Source organism: Phalaenopsis equestris, unplaced genomic scaffold, assembly GCF_001263595.1.
Source record: "Phalaenopsis equestris unplaced genomic scaffold, ASM126359v1 Scaffold000513, whole genome shotgun sequence".
NCBI lineage: Eukaryota > Viridiplantae > Streptophyta > Magnoliopsida > Asparagales > Orchidaceae > Phalaenopsis > Phalaenopsis equestris.
In genome coordinates, this window is record NW_018164953.1 from 1578116 (window position 1) to 1597298 (window position 19183).

Genomic DNA, 19183 nt, shown 5'->3' on the forward strand with positions numbered 1-19183 from the left:
TGATGATAACCTTGTTGTGGAAAGACTAGAGAAAAAGTTCAAAAAACTTGAATTATGGAGGTCTACATTAGAGTCTGAAGTCCTTCGTTCAAGTAGTTCTAAAACTGAATACATGGAATGTAATTTTGGTAGTAGTAGCTCTAGTGGCAGAGTTGTAACTATGGGTGATCAAATCATTAAAAGTGTGAATATTTTAGATATCTCGGGCTTATTTTGTTCAAAGTGATGGTGATATAGATGAGGATGTCATTAGTAGAATTCAAGTTGGTTGGTTGAAGTAGAGGAATGCATCAGACCTATTGTGTGATAGAAAAGCACCGCTTACACTAAAAGAAAAATTTTATAAGATGGTTGTGAGACCTGCAATGCTGTATGGTGCGGAATGTTGGCCTTTAAAAAAGAAGCATGAAACAAAGTTAAGTGTTACTAAGATGAGAATGCTTAGGTGGATGAGTGGCTTGACACTTAGAGACAAAATGCAAAATGAATATACCTATGATAGGTGTAGCTCCGATGACGGAAAAGATTAGAGAGATTCATCTTAGATGGTTGGTCACATTAAATATAAACCATCTGATGATCCTGTTATGAGAATAGCTATTTTAGATTCGACTTATGTTAAGGCAAAGTGATACCCGGAGAAGAAGCCAAAACCACAAAAGAAATATAAATATTATTATTGAAATTTAAATCGTTTAAAACTAAGACTTACAACAACTCACAAAAGAAAAATAAAAGAAAGACACTACAAAACGCCAATCTTGCAATGGCAAGGAGGGAAGGCGGCTGGTTATGTGCGGAGGGAGGGAGGTATTGCTACAGGTTTGGGGAGGTTGGGTGAAAGTGCGGCTGCAGGATTGGGAGGAGGGGAAGAGGGGCTGCAGATTTTGAAAGGTCAATTGGAGGTCTGGGAGGATGGAAAGGGGGCTGCAGGATTTGGACAGTTATAGATTTGGAGGATGGTTGTAGGTTTTGGAGGGGCAGTTGGGGATTTGAGAGGCTAGGAAGAGGGGGTTGCAGGATTTGGACGGTTGTAGGCTTGGAGGATGACTTTGGACTTTTGCGGTTGTAAGCAGCAGGTGGGGAAAGCAACGGGTTGGTTTACAGCTAGAGGGGGCAAGTGGCCACGCAGCACAGTAGAGAGGGGCAGGGGTTGCCGACTAACTACCAGAAAAGCTCGGGAAACACACAGCGGCAAGGAAGAGGTCGGAACCAGGGGTTGGGGGCGGGAGATTGCTAGGAAAACAGTTGTTGGTAAGGAGGGGGAGGGGCAGCGTAGGTGGACATCGGAGAAGAAAAATCACTACCGAAGAGAGGAATACAGCTGAAGCACCACACTAAACATCAGATACAGTCCTCAAGAGGGAAGACACCCAGATAAAACTAAATTCAGATTTCAAAATCAAGACTCCTAACCTTAAGCACCCCAAATCCTATTTATAAAGAGACTTGACCCAATTAAGAAACACTAAAATAAGAAAGAAAATAAAAATAAATTTTAGGACTTTTAAAAAATAGAAGAAATTAAAATCAATTTTAGCTTTGATTTAAAATTAGAAGGAGAATAAAAATCATATTTTACTCTTAGGAAATGTTTTAAAATTAAAAAGGGCCTAGGATGGTGAGAAAGGAAAGAAGGAAAAAAAGAAAGAAAGGGAAGGGTAGAAAAAGGAAAGGAGGGAAGGCTCGAGGGGGCGGCAACCCCCCTCTCCTAAGGGAAAACCAATCAGTCCTCGCCTAAGCCCGGTGTCACAGAGGTAGACCTAAAAAGGCTTGGGCATATTGTATAAAAAATAATTTTGCATTCTTATAAGTGATAATATGTTTGTCTCTTTTTTAAATAAAAAATTAGAAATAACAAAATCATAAACTAAAGTAAAATCTAATATGATTATACATTCTATACTAATCATTCCAAAACCGTAGCCACCATGAATATTTTTAAAATCTTCTATCACTCTACCAACATGTCGATTTAAATCTCCTCCAATTAAAATTATTTCTTCAAGAGGTATTTTTTGTATTAATTCTTCTAGAAAATTCCAAAATTTTTCTTTTAAACAAATATCTGAAACTATTTGAGTGGCATAAACACTAAATAACAATAACAATCTTAATATCAATAATAATTTTTAAGACTAAAATTTTATCTCAAATTCTATTAATTTTTACAAAATTATCTTTTAAATTTTGATCTGTAATTATAGCTACACAATTTTTAGTATAACTCATACCTGAATACTAAAGTTTAAAACCTAAGCTATGAATCTCCATTGTCTTTTCTCCAACTTAGTTTTTTTAATGCATAAGAAATTTATCTTTCTATGAACTATATAATCAACTAATTTCATTAATTTACCTACGATGGTACCTACATTTCAAATTAATATCCTAATATTAGTTTTACTAACTAACAATTTGTTCGCATCCATCCATAATATGAAAACTCTTGCTTATGTAATACTACACCAGAGCACCAATGCAGCAGCCGTCACACACTTTTTATTGCGTTCAAGCCCCAAGGGACGTCCTAACTCTACATAATTTAAGGAATTCATGTCATAATCTTATGACAAATGTTTATGTCAACTGACGACTACCTACGTAACTCTCCATTTTTCGCATATGGTACTAGGAACCCAACATTTCTTAAATAAAATATTAATAATAAAAAAATCATAAGCTAAAATAAAATCCAATATAACTCTAAGTACTTTATTAATCACTTTCAAATTATAGTCACTATTAATATTTCTGAAATTTTCTATCTCTATCAACATGTTCATTTAAATCTCCTCCAAAAAAAATTCTTTCTTCAAGAGGTATTTTTTAAATTAATTTTTATAGGTCATCCCAAAATTTTTCTTTTGAATATATATATATAACTATATATAATATATATATATATATATACTTATTTTAAGAGCATAATCACTTTGGATAATGACCTATCCACAATTCTTGGTGTATAATTTTCTATACAAGGTTGAAGAACGTGAAATAATGAGGCATTCATTTCTTCATAATGAAGCATTCATTGCCATAAAGTATGATGTTCTAAAGTTTATACTGTAAGATTGGTGCTTCTTGACCTTCTCACAATCAAGATTCTAAGATATACCTTTTGAGCAACAAAAGCAATGCAGCTTTCAAGAAATGGAAGAATTGGCTGCAGATGATTAAATATCATGTGAAGCATTTCGAGTTGTTCTTGTTTGAGTGGCTTAGATTATAGTTTTCATTGATCATTATTGATGATAAATAAACTAACTTTTTTTATACTTTTCTTAATAGGCTTTCAGTCAACAGGCTTCCCATGAAGCTTTTAGAATCATTTTGAGTGTCCAGCTTATGACAATGATCATGCCAAAGCATAACTTTTCGAGTTCAGTTCTCATTAAAATTTTGTACAGTCAGTAAAAAACATCTAGCCCTTCGAGATAATCAGCACATAACAAAACTCTTGATTTCCATCATAAATTTATCGCAAATTTCCTCTATGTAAACTTAGGAGAAGATTTCTTGAATGTATGGTAAATATCAGATATATGGGAAGAGCTTCATCCAAAAAATAATACCTCCAACCATCAAAATTGATATAAAGGCCTATGAAAAAATTAGAAAACACAATCCTTTTCAATGATCTTCCTTAATAGCTGGATCTCATGCATTCCCTTTTAGATCCATCTTACGCTTTGCGACTTTAGGGGGACTCATTCCCATTGTTCTGATTGAAGTCATATAGAACAATGGGAGAGACAACTTTCATATTTAAAGGTTCGAGGTCAACTCAAATTGGGGTATTGAACTTAAAGATCGAATGGAACTTTTTCAATTCTTTGCGTAAAAATCTCATAGTATCGAACATGTCTTAACCTACTTGGAAAGGGGTTTCAATTCAGGCCTTCATGATTGGAACTCCTAGGGCATCTTTAATGGGCCTTTCTAGACAATTTGCTCCTATATCAACATCATCCTCAACTCCAAATATTCCTTCAACAATAATCTCCAAATAATAAATCCAATTGATTGATGAAGCAACACATTTGAGGTGGGGCTTAGGGGCTAAATTAACCCCAGCCGGTCCAACCGGGGAAGTTTCGGTCCAGCAAATGGCTGGGCCGGCCCCCTGTCCCTCTTTTCATTGGGTGAGAATTATTTTCCTCATCCTATTTTTGTTTCCCACCTATTCCATATTTGTTTATATGTGTGACTGCTGAATTAGGGTTATGTTTTATGAGTTTGATTTCAGATTTTTGTCAATGCCAGCCATCAGCATCCTCTTTTCCATTTCCAAGGCTGTATCAGAGGATAAGTGATGCTTCGGCTGTATCAGAGGACAAGAGGTGCTCCGGCTGTATCTCACTCCGAGATGGTGATTATCTTCGATGCTCCCATTTTCTCCACACCCTTCCTTCCACAGTTGTTACCGTCGTACTGGTTGCAACCCGCCAAGGACAATAGTTTTGTTGCCTTCTGCAGCCCAACCCACACACCCCCCACCGAAAAAAGCCTTCCTTTGTGTCGCCTACCCCTAAAGCCATCCCGTTAAACCCTCTCAACCCCACAACAAATCTCGTAACCCTTCTCCAGCCATACCATTAATACCCTCTCAACCCTGAAGTCCATCTCGTAACCCTCTCTCCCCTACCCAACCAACCCTGTAACCTGTCTCCATGACACAAAAAATCGCGTAACTCCTCTCCCAGCATCCTCAACTATTGTTTGTGAGCTCCCTACCCCCCACCCCCTCATTTGTTGTCCCTGTTGTCGTTAGCTTTCCCAGCACCTGCAAGTATTGTCGGTGACCCCCTCCTTTGTTGTTCATGTTGTTGTTAGCTTTTCCAACACCTGCATTTATTGTCGGTGACCTTTCCAGCCACCACACCGGCTACCGCAGCACCATCGCTCTAATCTTCGCCCCAGCTTGTGTTTGTTTGTCGTTTCTTTCCGGTAGTGACTAGTCTTTGTTGTAATCATTGAATGTCAGCAATAACATTTCTATGTTCTATTGTAATTTGGGTTAACTCCAGTATTATTTGGTATTAGAGTTGACCAAACTCTAATCCTATCCTAGGGTTTTCTAGCATCCGTCATAACCCAAAAATATTATTTCCTATCGCAAAATATCACTTCCACAAGCACATATCTCTAACATAATTCTCCCTTACTGATTTTCGAAATCAGAAACCTTAAACTAATTATTTTTACCAGCAATCAACTCCCAACCCTCAAATCTACCAATGTCACAAGAACCTAGCAATGCCACTAAAGAGATACATGCTCGAACCTACTCAAGAGGAGATACAACTAGAGATCCACCAACTTCAACAGAGGCTTGCGGACATTGAGAATGAAATCCAATGCAAGGTTACTCTTGATCTTGATCATGAAAGTCAAGGAGAACGAGAGAGTCCAAAGATAAAGCGGGAGAGACAGCGTCAATTCCTACCAGCTTACGACAAACAAAGAGTACAGACTATAGCCTCAAAAGTAGAGAGACCACATCACCGAGTATCCCCCACATCTTACAGGCAAAGTTCAACTTCAGGATCGTACAGTAAGAAAACACCCAAGAGCACAACCGAGACTACCCCGTTAGACGAAGAGCTAATTAAGAGTAGAGAGCAGATAGGAACCAATCTGCATCTCTGAATATGCCACAGCCAGATAGTGTTGCAAGTGCCACGGATTTGGGCATGTTGAATCAGATTACACAACCAGAGAGGTTATTTGTTTCACTGAGTAGTGTGTTGTTGAAAAATTGGGCAATGACACAGTTGATCCGAGAGAAAAAGAAGACTTTAGAGAGGATTCCCAACTTGCGATAAACAAGGAAGATGTGTTATCAATTCCAGTTGACCCAAAAAAAAAAGATTTCAGCTGAGATAACAGTACCTATTCCAGATGTTAATGACTTTGACGTAAGGGGCATCATGTAGAGTATGACATTGTGGTGTCTCAAGATTTTGTTTGGCAGACGTTGAGAGGAACATCAGCAGGACTGGCTTTGGATAATCAAAAGGGCCATGAGCTCGAGGAGTTGATACTAGACACGGGTCAATTTCAGATAAAAGGATTTTAGACATTTCAGATATATAGCCTACCACTTGAGTTGCCCCTACGAAAGAAGGTCCAACTTGTCAGAGATGACAAAATTTTTAATTACTTCTGGAAGACAATCATGAGTCATTTGGGGATTAAAATCGATTTAAAGGTGTACCTCCCAACAAAGGATCACACTGGATGGATGAATCGCAGTGGTTAGAATCACCCCAGGATTTGTGGAAGAAAGAATGTTTTAACGTGGGATCCAGGTCCTTCTCTAGAAGATGAAAATGCCTCTCATGAGTGGTTGCACTTCAAAGTGGTGCAACCTGGTAAGGATGTCGTATCTTTTGCAATCCCCCCTCCCCCTCCCAAAAAAAAAAAAAAAAAAACCTTCGCTTGTTTCCGCCTAGCTACAGTTGCCGCCCTTCCCCTCCTTTTACTGATCGTAATCCTTCTCCACGACACAGCCATCCTGTCAACCCTCTCCACCCTATAGAACATCCCATAACCCTTCTCCACTACACAACCATACTGTTAACAAGCTCTCCACTGTGAATTCCATTTTATAACCCTCTCTGCCCTACACAACCAATCTCGTAGCCCATCTCTACTACATAAAAAATCACGTAACTCCTCTTCCAGCACCGGCAGTTATTGCCAGTGACCCCCGCCCCCTCCTTTGTTGTCCCTACTGTGGTTAGCTTTCCCAGCACCCACAGTTAATGCCAGTGACCCCCTACTTTGTTGTTCTTGCTACCATTAGCTTCCTAACACTTGCATCTATCGTCAGCGACCCTTCCAGCACACCCGCCGCCACAGCACCATCACTTCAATCTTTGCCCTAGTTTGTACTTGTTTGTCCAGTCCTTCCTATTGTGACGAGTCTTTGTTGTATCCTTTGAATGTCAACAACAATATTTTTATGTTCTATTATGGCTTGGGTTAACTCCGGTATCGACATTAGTCAAGATATTTCACCCAACAAACTCGGCATACAGCAAGATAGACTTATCTCTTAAGAGTGATGCCTGAGATATCTAAGTTAGAAACCAAAGAGTATACCACTTGAGCCAAGACACATTGATTCTACTTCAAGTTCAAAAATTAATTTTCATTTTCAAATTCAAGCTTAAAGTTTCAGGAATAGACTCAAAATCTGGAAAAGTACACGGCCTTTTATCTGTGATTCAAGAAATTTAAAACCAAATACAAAGTCAATTAATGTTATCCATACATGAGGAGCCTCAAAATCAAATTATCAAAAGCTCAAGTAACTGAAGCTTCGCCAAGTAATTAGCTGCTTAAACTCCGCTCAAATTCAAACTCATTCAAGTAAATCTGGCAATTAAAGTCCTTATAAGACGGTCACATCGGAAAGTGTTTGATTTTCTATCTACATTTCTACCGGATCAGTTGTTAATTGACTAAGGCGATAAATAAGCTATTGACCTTTAAAACATTCGATGGTCTTTAATGTAAGAATTATGTAGGCATATACATGTATTATTTAAAATATTTAATTTCATGAATAAAATCATTAATCAAGCCCCACAACAGCCCCTCTTGGTCGAGCATAAGGTGTGATAGTCAGGTAAGACATAATTGATTAAATCTATCTCCAACACTCATTTTGGATCTACCCATTATAACAGAGTGAGAGATAAAGTAAATCACCTAAATGTCTCAAACTAATAATGCAAGATAATGTCAATATAGTTTAGAAGGGATTGTATTAAATTTATATGGTAAATAGAGCTTGAACTCACAGAAACAAAGTTGCAGGGAAATAAAGTCAACAACAACCAAAAGCAATTACATGTTTCTGAAATTTACTTTAAAAGAACTCTCACGTAAAATATTAGAATATGACAAACAAATGTTGTTTTACACAGAACATGTAAGATACAAAAAACAAAACAGAGAAACCTGATGGATTTACAAGTTGTCAGAACCAAAGTTAATAAAACTGGGTTCATTCAACCCAAATGCAATTCTCCAGTAAACCAAAAATGCAAACATCGTTAGTGCAAAAATCAAATGTCATTCTAGGAGCAAAGCAAAATATTTTCACCTGCATCATTTCCTAAAAAAATAAGAAGTAGCAAGGGTATGTTGTATATAGTTTCTGGAGCTAGAAAATTATACAAGCAGAACATTTAAATTTTGATATAACAAAAAGTACTGAAAATAATTGTTTAATTGAGACTCTGGGATATCTCAGATAAGATTCTAAGCAAATCACATGTAAGCATGAAGGTACCTTTTGCTACTTTTCCAGGGGAGTCCCCAATTATACCGCCTAAATCAGCAAACCTAGAGAGTGCTGGCTTGTAGATCTGCAATATTAATACTAATCAACCAGCTATGCTGCGTATGTATGCATGTATCACATATCAAATAACCAAGACAATGACAATTCAACAGTTAAATGTTGAGTAGGGGAAAAAAAGAGTTACTAGTGTGCAGTTAAGAGGTCTCCATATTAAGTTTAAAATAATGGTTAATTAAAAGGGTGCTCCGTACAAAATCTGACACTTTTATTCAGGGTAAAATACTAAACAAGTTCAAATTTAGTGGTTTAGTTGCTAATGTGGAGTTGATAGGTTGCCAAATTCAGCTTAAAATCATGTTTTATACAAGCGGTACTTAGATTTCTATCCTCCCTTTGAATTTTAGCTTTTACAGCAAACAATCATTTCCTTAGTAGTTGCACTGTCTATGGAATCGGTAGGGTGGCTATTGGGTGAGTTTGTAAGAATAATGTTATTGTGAGTAGAAGTTCATTTTTTTAAATGGAAAGTGAAAGAATGATAAATAACAAGCTTAATTTCCAAAAGTTGGTATTCGCTACAATCAGCTTTGGTATAACTGTACAACAATGTTGGTTTTTGATAAATATGACATCTATAGTCGTGCAGAATTTGTTTATTGATTGTGGAAAACACTTGAAGCCCATTTTTTGCTCAACTGAGTATCAAGAAAAATACATTTAAATGACTTAAGTTCAAGTATGTCGCAATGAGGCGTCGAAATATTTTGGTTAGAAAGGATGAAATGATTTGAGCATGAAGGAAGGTTTGAAGGATATTTAGATAAAAAGTTCAAAAATTTAGCATATGAGAAAGAATATGATAAATAAGAAATGCAAGAGTTAACATAGCTTCACCTTAGAAATATTACTGAACGCATAAGGCAAGTATGATTGCTCCAGATATTTACATAAAATGATTATTTGTTTTTCGAAAACTCCACTTCAATGTAGAATGCAACAAATGTATCCTGATGGACAATCCATTTTCAGCCTGGGTTACTTGGAAAAGTTGAAACGAACTTGTCAAATGAGACAAGCGTATCAAAAGGGTTCTTAGAACAAAATCTAATACCGTCATTGATTGTAAAATGTTGATCAATATTATATAAAATTGGTTTAGTTATTTTGTTACCGATGTAGAGTTAATAAGTCTCCCTATTCAGTTGAAAATCATGGCTTGGTGCAGGACGAGCTTGGATTTCTTTTTTTCTTTTTTTTTCTTTTTTTTTTCTTTTTTTTTTTTTTGGGAAAGCTCAGGGCAGAAAGCTCCTCAGGGCAACGTACAGCTTTATTAAAGAAAAGAAAGATGCAAACAACACAACCCAAAAAATAAAAATCCAAAAGAAGCAACCACATCCAAACATGGTAAACAAACAACCACCAATCCAAGAAAACTCTTAAAACACCATATTATCAACAGCAACCACAATCAGCAACAGGATAAAAGAGCTCCATAGGTCCAAACTGCTACCACATTGTAACAAGAGAATCTTGAAAAACAACTCCATAGATCCAAAACTAGTAGTAACTTCTCTAATTGGCATTGCAACAAGAGAACCTGTAAAAAAAGAAACCAAACAAACCAACAGAAGAACCCAAAAAGCAACAACCAAAAACAAAACTACAGACAAAGGAGAAATCATAACCAACAAAAAAAGCAAAACAAAACAATGAAAACAAGAGAGAATTAAAAAAACAGAGGCAAAAAATCGAAGTAAAAAGATAAACTAAAAGAAAAACAGCTCAACCAAACCCAAACCCAAACCCCAACTAAGATAATCCATCCAAATTAGGTGAAACAAAAATTCCTGATTCAAGTAAGTAAAACTAGAACTAATAGACAGCAATGCCCAGGGAAACCAAACAACATATCTTACAGTTAATGAAAGATCAGGAGCAAACATAAGGCATCCATAACGAGGTAAAATTAGCCATGAAAAATAACTCAACTACTTCAAGTAAATTAATTCATTTAACGGTTAACCAGCAGTTCCAACCAAGTTTAATGAATCAATCAAAATAGATGAGTAAACCAGAGAAGAATTTCAAAGAATGGTTAAAAATTAAAATAAGGACAGGATACATCATAGCTCAACCAAAAAAAATCACAAAAACAAAAAACAAATAGTATCCAACAAATCAGAATAATATCTGATAAAAAGAATCCACAAAGAAACCACCAACACTAAAAACACGCAAGGAAAACAAGGAAGGTCCGACTCACTTGATCCACCAACAGCAACATCAAACGATCTAACCAAAAAAAACCATCAACAGCAAGATGAGAGTACAAGGAAGCAGCAACATAGCAGAACAATCGTCAAAGATGAGAAAGTTTGCCCAACCAGCCAAAATCAAAAGAAAATCCTTTCCAAAAAGCCGAAGCACACCAAATTCTATAAAAAGACCAGCCAAATCAAAACCATAAAGAAACAACGATAGGAAAGAAATAATAAACATAAACAAAACCACAAAGGAACCAAAAACGAACGACAACAGCACAAGGAATAAAATAAACTAAACAAGTTGTGGCAGCACCAGAAAAAACAACAAAACCAACACAACCAAAAACAACCAAAGGAAGCTCCATACAGAAACATAACCCAAAGAGAGGAAAACAGAAATACATCAGACTAACAAAACTAAAAAGAGATTACAAATTATAAAAATTCCTGATAAAATCAGAAATACAATTTTTAAATTTCTATTTCCTGTTTCTAAAAAAGAACATACAATGAATATAATGGATATTAAAATCAAACGATGTATATTTATTCCTAAAAATCCTAGAATTGATCTCAATACCAAATAACATAGCCAGTAATTTGTAAAGCCAAAAGATAAGAAAAATTACGAATATTGCAAGATAAATTATCAGAATGATAGAGAACCTGAGATATTACTATGAGCAATGACAAAATTTCCATCAGACAAACATCTTTTAAGAAGCAAGTGAGAGAAAGAGTGATGTGTTTCAAAATAATTGAAAATAAAACACATGTAAAATTAATGATTAACCCTCTTAAAGAGAGAATAGCAGACGTTTCAAGTCTCTTAATAATAATTTTCAACATATGAAGAGCATACTTTAAGGAAAAGCATTTAACCCAAACCAGATTAAAGCAGTTAATAAAAAGATAAGAGTTATAAATAAAAGAAATAAATAAATTTATGATAATAAATATAAATGTTATTCCAAAGACAAGAAGGGCCATTAATAATAAAAATTTTACATATAGCTTCAATACAAAAATAAGGAGCATTAAAATTTTGAGAAAAATTCTAATAATCACTTTTAACAGCATTTTTAAGCTTCATATTAAGAAAAAGATTAAACCAAGCAAAATAGAATCATCAAAATGTTCATTAAGAGAAACCCTGTCAAACCAAGGGTCAAAATAAAAAAGCAAATGACAATCATAAGTAACTTTGAAACTGACAGTATTTCTAAACTTATTAGTATTTTTGATAAGATCTTTCTAAAAAGGAGTGCAAGGAATGAATATTATATGAAAACGAACCATAACAATTGAAAATCCAATCTCTCAAATAAGAATAAGAATTATAAAATTTTCAAATAATTTTAATTTTGCACATAATATTAATCGAATCAAGAGAAGGAATTGAATACCAAGACTGCCAGAATGTTTAGGCAAGGCAATATTAGTCCAAGGAATAGTATGAAGCTTCTTATTATTATCAATATTATGAAAAAACTTAGAAATTAAAAAACAAATATTTTTCTTCAATTCTATAAGTAAAAAATTGAAACAAAACCAATAGTATCAGTAGCTCCAAATAGTGAATTTAATTAACCAAAGTCTGCCTACAACAGATAAATTTTTTTTCTTCCAACCAGCAAGCTAAATATGAATTTTGTCAATAAGTTTATGACAATCCGCAATAACCAACTTAGACGATTTAATAGTAACTCCGAGGTAATCTCAAGAAAAGTAAAAACATATAAATTACAAATATGATGTTGAGGATTACTAACAACAGTTTTAGAAAAAGCAAAGACGAACTTTCAAAAATTGTTGTAAAGATTATAAGATATGCTAAAATTATTAAGGATATTAGAATTAAAATTATCTGATGATGATCACTTTTACTAGAGATAAGAATATCATCAGCATAAATCAAATAGATTATAGAATCAACATAATTATCTCTAGCCAATTAATTATCCAGCATAGCAAAAAGAGAATTCATAACTATAGCAAAAATTTAAGCAGAGAGAGGACAACCCAACCAAAACGTTAAAAAAGAAAAATAGTCTTTTAATTCACTATTAATGGTAACATAAAAATTAACATCAAAAGTGCAACCAACAATCAAATTAAAGAAGATACTAGAAATACCAATCATTTGCAATCTTTTATACAAAAATTGCATATTAACCTTATCAAAATTTTTATTGATGTCAATTTAGCGCAAAATTTTTAGCACGAAGAAGCTCATTTGTTAATATAATATTATCAACAATATCACAACCCCTAATAAAAGCAGCTTGAGCAGGATGAATGATCTAGGGAGAATGAACTTAAGTCTATCAATCAGCAAAATAACAATAACATCATAAAAAGTGTTGCATAAAGAAATATTATGATAGTCAGAAAAAAATTTCGCATCATAACTTTTAGAGATAAGCACAATAGCAGAACATTTAACTCTATGATGAAATTTGGCATTGATAAAAAAAATACTTAATGGCAGAAATACAATCAGTGTCAACAATGTCTCAAGTATTTTTAAAAAATTTAAAAGTGACCATCAGAACCATGACCTTTGTTAGAGCCAATAGAAAAGAAAATCATTTTAATATTCTTGTCAAAAAATTTTGGTCACAAAAAAAATATAATCGTCAGAGACATAATGATTAATAGAAAAAATCCCCTAAAAAAGGATCATTATTAACTTGAACACTGAATAGATAAGAATAAAAAGAACTGGATTTATGTTCCTCTTTGATTTTCAACCACCAGATCAAACAATCATTGTTTATGGAATATGAAAGGTGATTATTGGATGAGTTTGTAAAAATAATGGTATTTTAAGTGAAAAGGTTTATTTTTATTGATAGGACGGATAAGAATGGGAAATAACAACCTCAATTTCATAAAGCATAAAGAGAAAAGAAATATTTTTACATGGCTTCACGTATCTTGAGATTGCCTTCAATTAAATTTATGTATATTAATAAAACATGTGCGTATTAAAGGTATGTTTAAGCTCAAGTAAATATGTATAACTGAGTATTAATTAATATTAGTAGTATTTATAGAATGATCATTGAATTACTAGTTTGATTAGGATTACATCAAGAATTAAAATTACATCAGCAACCTTCTCTTTCTTTTTTCTTTTTTGAGTTTGAATGGAAGGTGTTTACAATAGAAAATTGAAAACAAGGTACCTCAATAATTAATTTTGCATATGGCATGGTTTAAAAGATAAAATTGTTGCTAAATATAATAAAGTTAGAGAAATGGAGATAATGGTAAAAAATAAGCATCTAAGTGATACCATTCTAGAGCTTCTATAAGGTATTTTGAAAGTGGGTTTGGCGAGGAGGTTGTTGTGGAATAATGAGGGGAGGATAACATGGGTGATCGACGACATTTTGAAGTAGATAGATGGTGTTTGGAGGCTGTCCCGGATGAACACAATAGAGGGAATCACAAAGCGGTGCAGTACAAAGGTCGAGAAGGGTCTGCCACCTATTTCCTGAGCAAAATGCAGACATACCACTTGCAAAAGAAAAGGATAAAACATTCTCACGAGCTAGGAGAAAGTTCTTCTCTAGATTGACACGGATCACACTATGAGATTTTCTTTCCCAAAAATCAACTAAGAAAATTTCCAAAGCTGTGGTTCACCACTGTTGTTTAGTTATATGTCCGTGAATGCAAAGTCGAACTAGTAAGAAGTTGTGTCTAACTTATAAAATAAGATCCTCCAAAAGAGGCAAAGAAATTTTACAACTCTAACTTATAAAATATGGTCCTCCAAAAGTGGCAAAGAAATTTCACGACTTTACCTAAAGTAATGACACATTGGACCCTCTCAATAAAGACTGTCATGTGTTTGGTATCGGCTCATCAAACTCATCACTTTTTTAGATCACCAATGTTAGTTTTATTGGTGCTTCTCTTAGGGTCTGCGGAAAGATAGTTTGTCATCATATCCTCAAACTCTATATGAATGCTCATTACCTCAAACTCAATATCTTCTAGAACAACCAATGATACTCCTATCGGAGACTCGTTCATTGGCTCAGCTTGAATTACTAAAACATTTCCTTTGTCACCTGCAAATTAGTATTAATCTTCATTCTCCTCCTTTGGGTCTTCACCAAAATCATAGCACATCAAATACTTGTTGGCTAAGACAGATTTGGAAGTGCTAGAAGTCTCCACCTTGTCTCCACTTTGAAGTGAGTTTTCATCTAGCGGGATAGGTTGTGAGGCTCCATTATGTGTACTCGTACTACATGATTTTGTGATTGAACTCTACTAGTAATGTGTGGCACTCATCTGGTGACATTGTTTCTCCACCTTCAATGCTAGAGTATGCACATCAAGTAGGGAACAATATGGACGTAGCTAAACTGCATTGTTGATAGATGACCTCTTTCATCCAAGATATCTTGTCACTATGTGCTTTGGTTCCACCCAAATTGCAGCTTGATTTGATCAAAGTCAATTGTGAACTCATTCACAGAAGTGTCTCTGACGCCTGTTATGGAGCACTATAAACATGAGATGTCGATAATACAAGGGAAGTTGCACTTCATCACATTTTTCATCTTTTAAACCAAGTGACGGTCTAATCTTTCTTACTCGCAATCGACTACGTTTCAGGTTCTCCCACCGCAATGACAATTTTTTTGAGCTTGTTTCCTGTCAATTTAACTCTTATCCAGAGAGACATCCTTGTACTAAAACATTTACTACACTGTTTGAAGCCACTCGATAAACTCATCGGGATCCACGCAACTGTTGAAACCCAATAAATCCACCTTTACTCCAAGATCCTAGCTTCTCCTCTAATATTCTATGCTAACTCGTCGAGGTAATGGTTCATCGTCATTGAAAATTGTCTGATGGAAGGGACTCACTTCCTCTTGATCAACGTTATTGTTATGGTAACCTCACCTGATGGTCTACTATTGAAAGTGGCAAGCCTCTGTTGTAGTTACAAATTTTCTCGTTGCACATCAAAAGTAAATTCGTGGACACCTTGTTGAGGGTTTCTCCTTGGCGGCCTAACGTCTCATTCTTCCAATGGAAGCTCTAACAAAAAAGATACGGTTTAGGTTTATGATTAAGAGGCTAGGTGAATTTTGGGGTTTGTCGGGTTATATGGATCTTTGGTTTACGTGTGGAAAAAAATCCCTAAAATTTGGGGGGTTTGTCGGGTACTGGTACCAGAAGATACTGTTCTAGGGCTCTTATAAGGTATTTGGGAAGCAGACATAGCGGGAATGTGGTTGTGGAATGGAAAGGGTCGACCGCCCATATTATCATTCTCTTGTCACTCCACAACCACTTCCCCGCTAAATTTCTTTCCCAAACACCATCTAAGAGCCTTACAACGGTATCATCAAGACAAGTAACACAATAATCAAATATATAATATGCTATTTTAGTATGTATGATGCGAGAGCTTTTCCAAGGATATCGCAACCTGCAATTGTGAGATGTCGCACAGGGCAAAATTGATCCCACGAACGTGGGAAGATGAATTGGGATTGGATCTCTACTCGGTAAAGCTAGTTTTTGCAATCTCGCGATATAGATTGACTGAATTTTTGTGTTTTTTTTCCAATACGTGAGAGTTCTTCCAAATGTAATATAGATCCCGCGAACGCTGGCATTCTAGTCTACCCCGCTAGCGAAAAAATCAATTCAGAGTGGAGACAAAATGGAGACCGCCAGTACTCCTAAATTTGTCCCAACTAAGAAGTATTTCAAGTGTCATGATTTTGGGCATGTTGCTTCTGACTGCCCATATTGAATGGTGATATATTTCACTAAGTAGGGTGCAATGGAGGAAACAAAGTGTGAAGTCCCATAGGAGACTGGAGAATTGATGAGGGAGAGATGTCAGCGATTCAAGCTGAGTCTATGAGAGAGACTCCAAAAGAATTAATATTAACATCCTAGAAGATAGTGAGCCCAATGAGTCAATACTATAAAAGGAGCAACTCCTGTTGAGGGAGTTATCAGATGTCCTGACCGAGTTTACCTCTTGAGTCATTGCCGGCAAAGGAAAATTCAGTATGCCATAGATTTCACTCCATTATCAGTTCCTCCAAACAAACTTGTTTATCATCTACACTCAGTCAAGTACGATGAGTGGGAAAAATAAGTTACAGATTTAACAAATCGAGATTTGATTCGTGAGAATACCCATCTATGTGCAATTCCAGCTTCGATTGTGCAAAAATAATGGTTATTTATTCTATCAATACATGCTTTGGAATGATTTATGTGTTTTAAGGTTCCAAGGAATGGGCATGAGCATAAATTTTATATTGAGCCTACATCAAGCACAGTAAAGTGATGACTTTGTTATAATGGGGTAGATCGATTCCAGAAGCCTCTAGAGAAGAGGGCGAAGTCTCTCCTACCCAGAGAGAATGTTACGAGAGCTTTTCCAAGGATACCATGTCCCGCGGTAGCACAGTCCCACGATTCCTCAATCCTGCAAGCTAGATCAACGAGATTTCCACAATTTTTCCAATCAGCAGAAATACTTCCTCATGCAATAGTTGCTAGTCCCTATGGGCACATATTTAATCTTAATTAGAATTAGGTTTTTTTGAGAGGGAAATTTATATTTTGTTATTTCTTATTTTCAGAAGATTTTTTATTATTGTATTTGTGTTTTGGAGATAATATTCTCTATTTATTTTCTTCGGAGTATTGAATAATTTTCTTTTACAAGTAGTGTGTCAATATCTTACTCAGGAATAGGTGGTGGACACTTCTCACAGCCCATATCTCACTGAGTCGCCTTTTGATCTGTTGTTTTCAGTCCAGATAGCCGCCCACCATGCCGAATCTACTGTCCCACAACAGTTTTTGCCTCGTAGCCCCTTCTAAACACTATCGGCCTCTTCGATCCCCATTCCCTTGCTCTTCCACAACCTTATCCTCGCTCAATCCCCTTCAAATATACCTTCTAGGAGCCCTAGAAAGGAATCAATATATGATATTGATAATTGACAATCAATATTGCTAGAATTTTATCTAACAAAATGAGTAATAGGCTAATGTTTGTATCTATTATATAAAAAATTAGAGATATAGATAAGAATAAAACCTTTAGAGATGATAGAATGGTTAGAATAGAGAAGTGTATTGAGAGCAATATAAAAAAAGAGAATCATAAAATGAAAACTTATACATAATATTAATAAATTATACTTAAACCAGCTATATTGTATTAATCAAAATATCAAAGATAAGTAATTAATAAAAAATTATGGCACAATGAAGATTTCAAGATAGATAGATAACAAAATTAGAAAGAATTAATTGAGAAAATAATTAAATTAGATCAAAATAATACCTATTGAAAATAAGATCGTAAAAATATGAGTAGAAAATACTCCAATAAGTTAAGTAATGAAAAAAACTAATGTCAAAACATTACAAAGAAAAAGAGAAACCAAATGAAAGATAAATAAAAGTGGTGCAAAAAGATTGCAGAAAATTAGAGTACAAGTGACGCGGGCACTCATAGGCACCCTTGTAGCAGGGCACTAACAGTGCCCCTAGCACGGGGCACTAACCACGCCCCTATAGCAGCGCTTCGATCTCGCAGGTCAGAGAACCCGCAGAGCTTCGGGGCCCCTCGTGAACCATCGCGGGAGCAGGGAAGCCACACGAAGCCGCGACAGCGAGAAAACCCACGCGAGTACAGGAAAGAGGGATCGCAAACTCTCACAATCCAAAGGGGCTTTTGAGCACCGAATCTTTTCTAAGAAGAGTTTTCTGGATTCCTCTCATCTTTTTCGCCACTTTCCTTTGTGCAGAAGCTTCCTCCATCCAGCGAAGCCTATAAATTGTTGTCCTAGATGAGTGAGGTGTCAATTCAGATTGTGCTATCTTCAGTTCTCCTGTGTGAAGTCCATTTCACTTTTTGTGGGTTGTATTCGAGAACATGGTGGTGTTCCGCCAGTATTCTTCTCCAAGATGGTGATTGTATCTTTCACTTCTACCTTTGCCAAACCTTCTCCTCTACACTTCTTAGCCACCGAACTCTCCCTTCATCACCCTAACACCCTGTAGGTCCCTTTTCTACAGATTATTTTGTTTTCCAGGCTTCCTAACTCAGTTCAAACTCCTCCCAATCACCCACTACCTCTGTCGACCAACTACAATCCTTCTCACTTGCTGTCCCTACTGTTCTGCACCTTACCCTCGTTGCCACCATCACTCTGAGGTCGTCACCACCCCCCCGCTAACCATCCCAACCCACCTCACTGATTTCTACCACCCATTGGAATACATTTAGGAGCATTGTTTGTGTCGTTTGTGTTTGTGTTTGTGTTTGTAATGTTATTTCCGTTCGAGTCATGTTGTAATTCTATTTCAATATTTAATGAAAGTTTGTTTTTATGTTTTCCACTATTTTTCCTACTAGTTCCGGTATCAAAAAGCCTGATGAAATAATCAACAAAAATTATTTAACTGTAAAGATTCCTAAAAGCAACCCCAAATAATTGGATGAATCATTATTAGCCTTATCCCAATTATTTTGTTAGGCCTTATGAATCCTACATCACCATTCATTTTCTTGAGCAGCATA

The 19183-nt window shown here is 35.6% G+C and overlaps 1 protein-coding gene across 1 annotated transcript in view; it reads right to left on the reverse strand.

The window, feature by feature from the left end:
• The window catches only part of LOC110028552, a 187969-nt gene that overhangs the window by 155043 nt on the left and 13743 nt on the right, over positions 1–19183 (reverse strand). The window contains exon 13 of the mRNA XM_020730450.1: positions 8312–8387. Within this exon, the coding sequence (XP_020586109.1) occupies positions 8312–8387 (76 nt within the window). The remainder of the gene's footprint in view (positions 1–8311; positions 8388–19183) is intronic.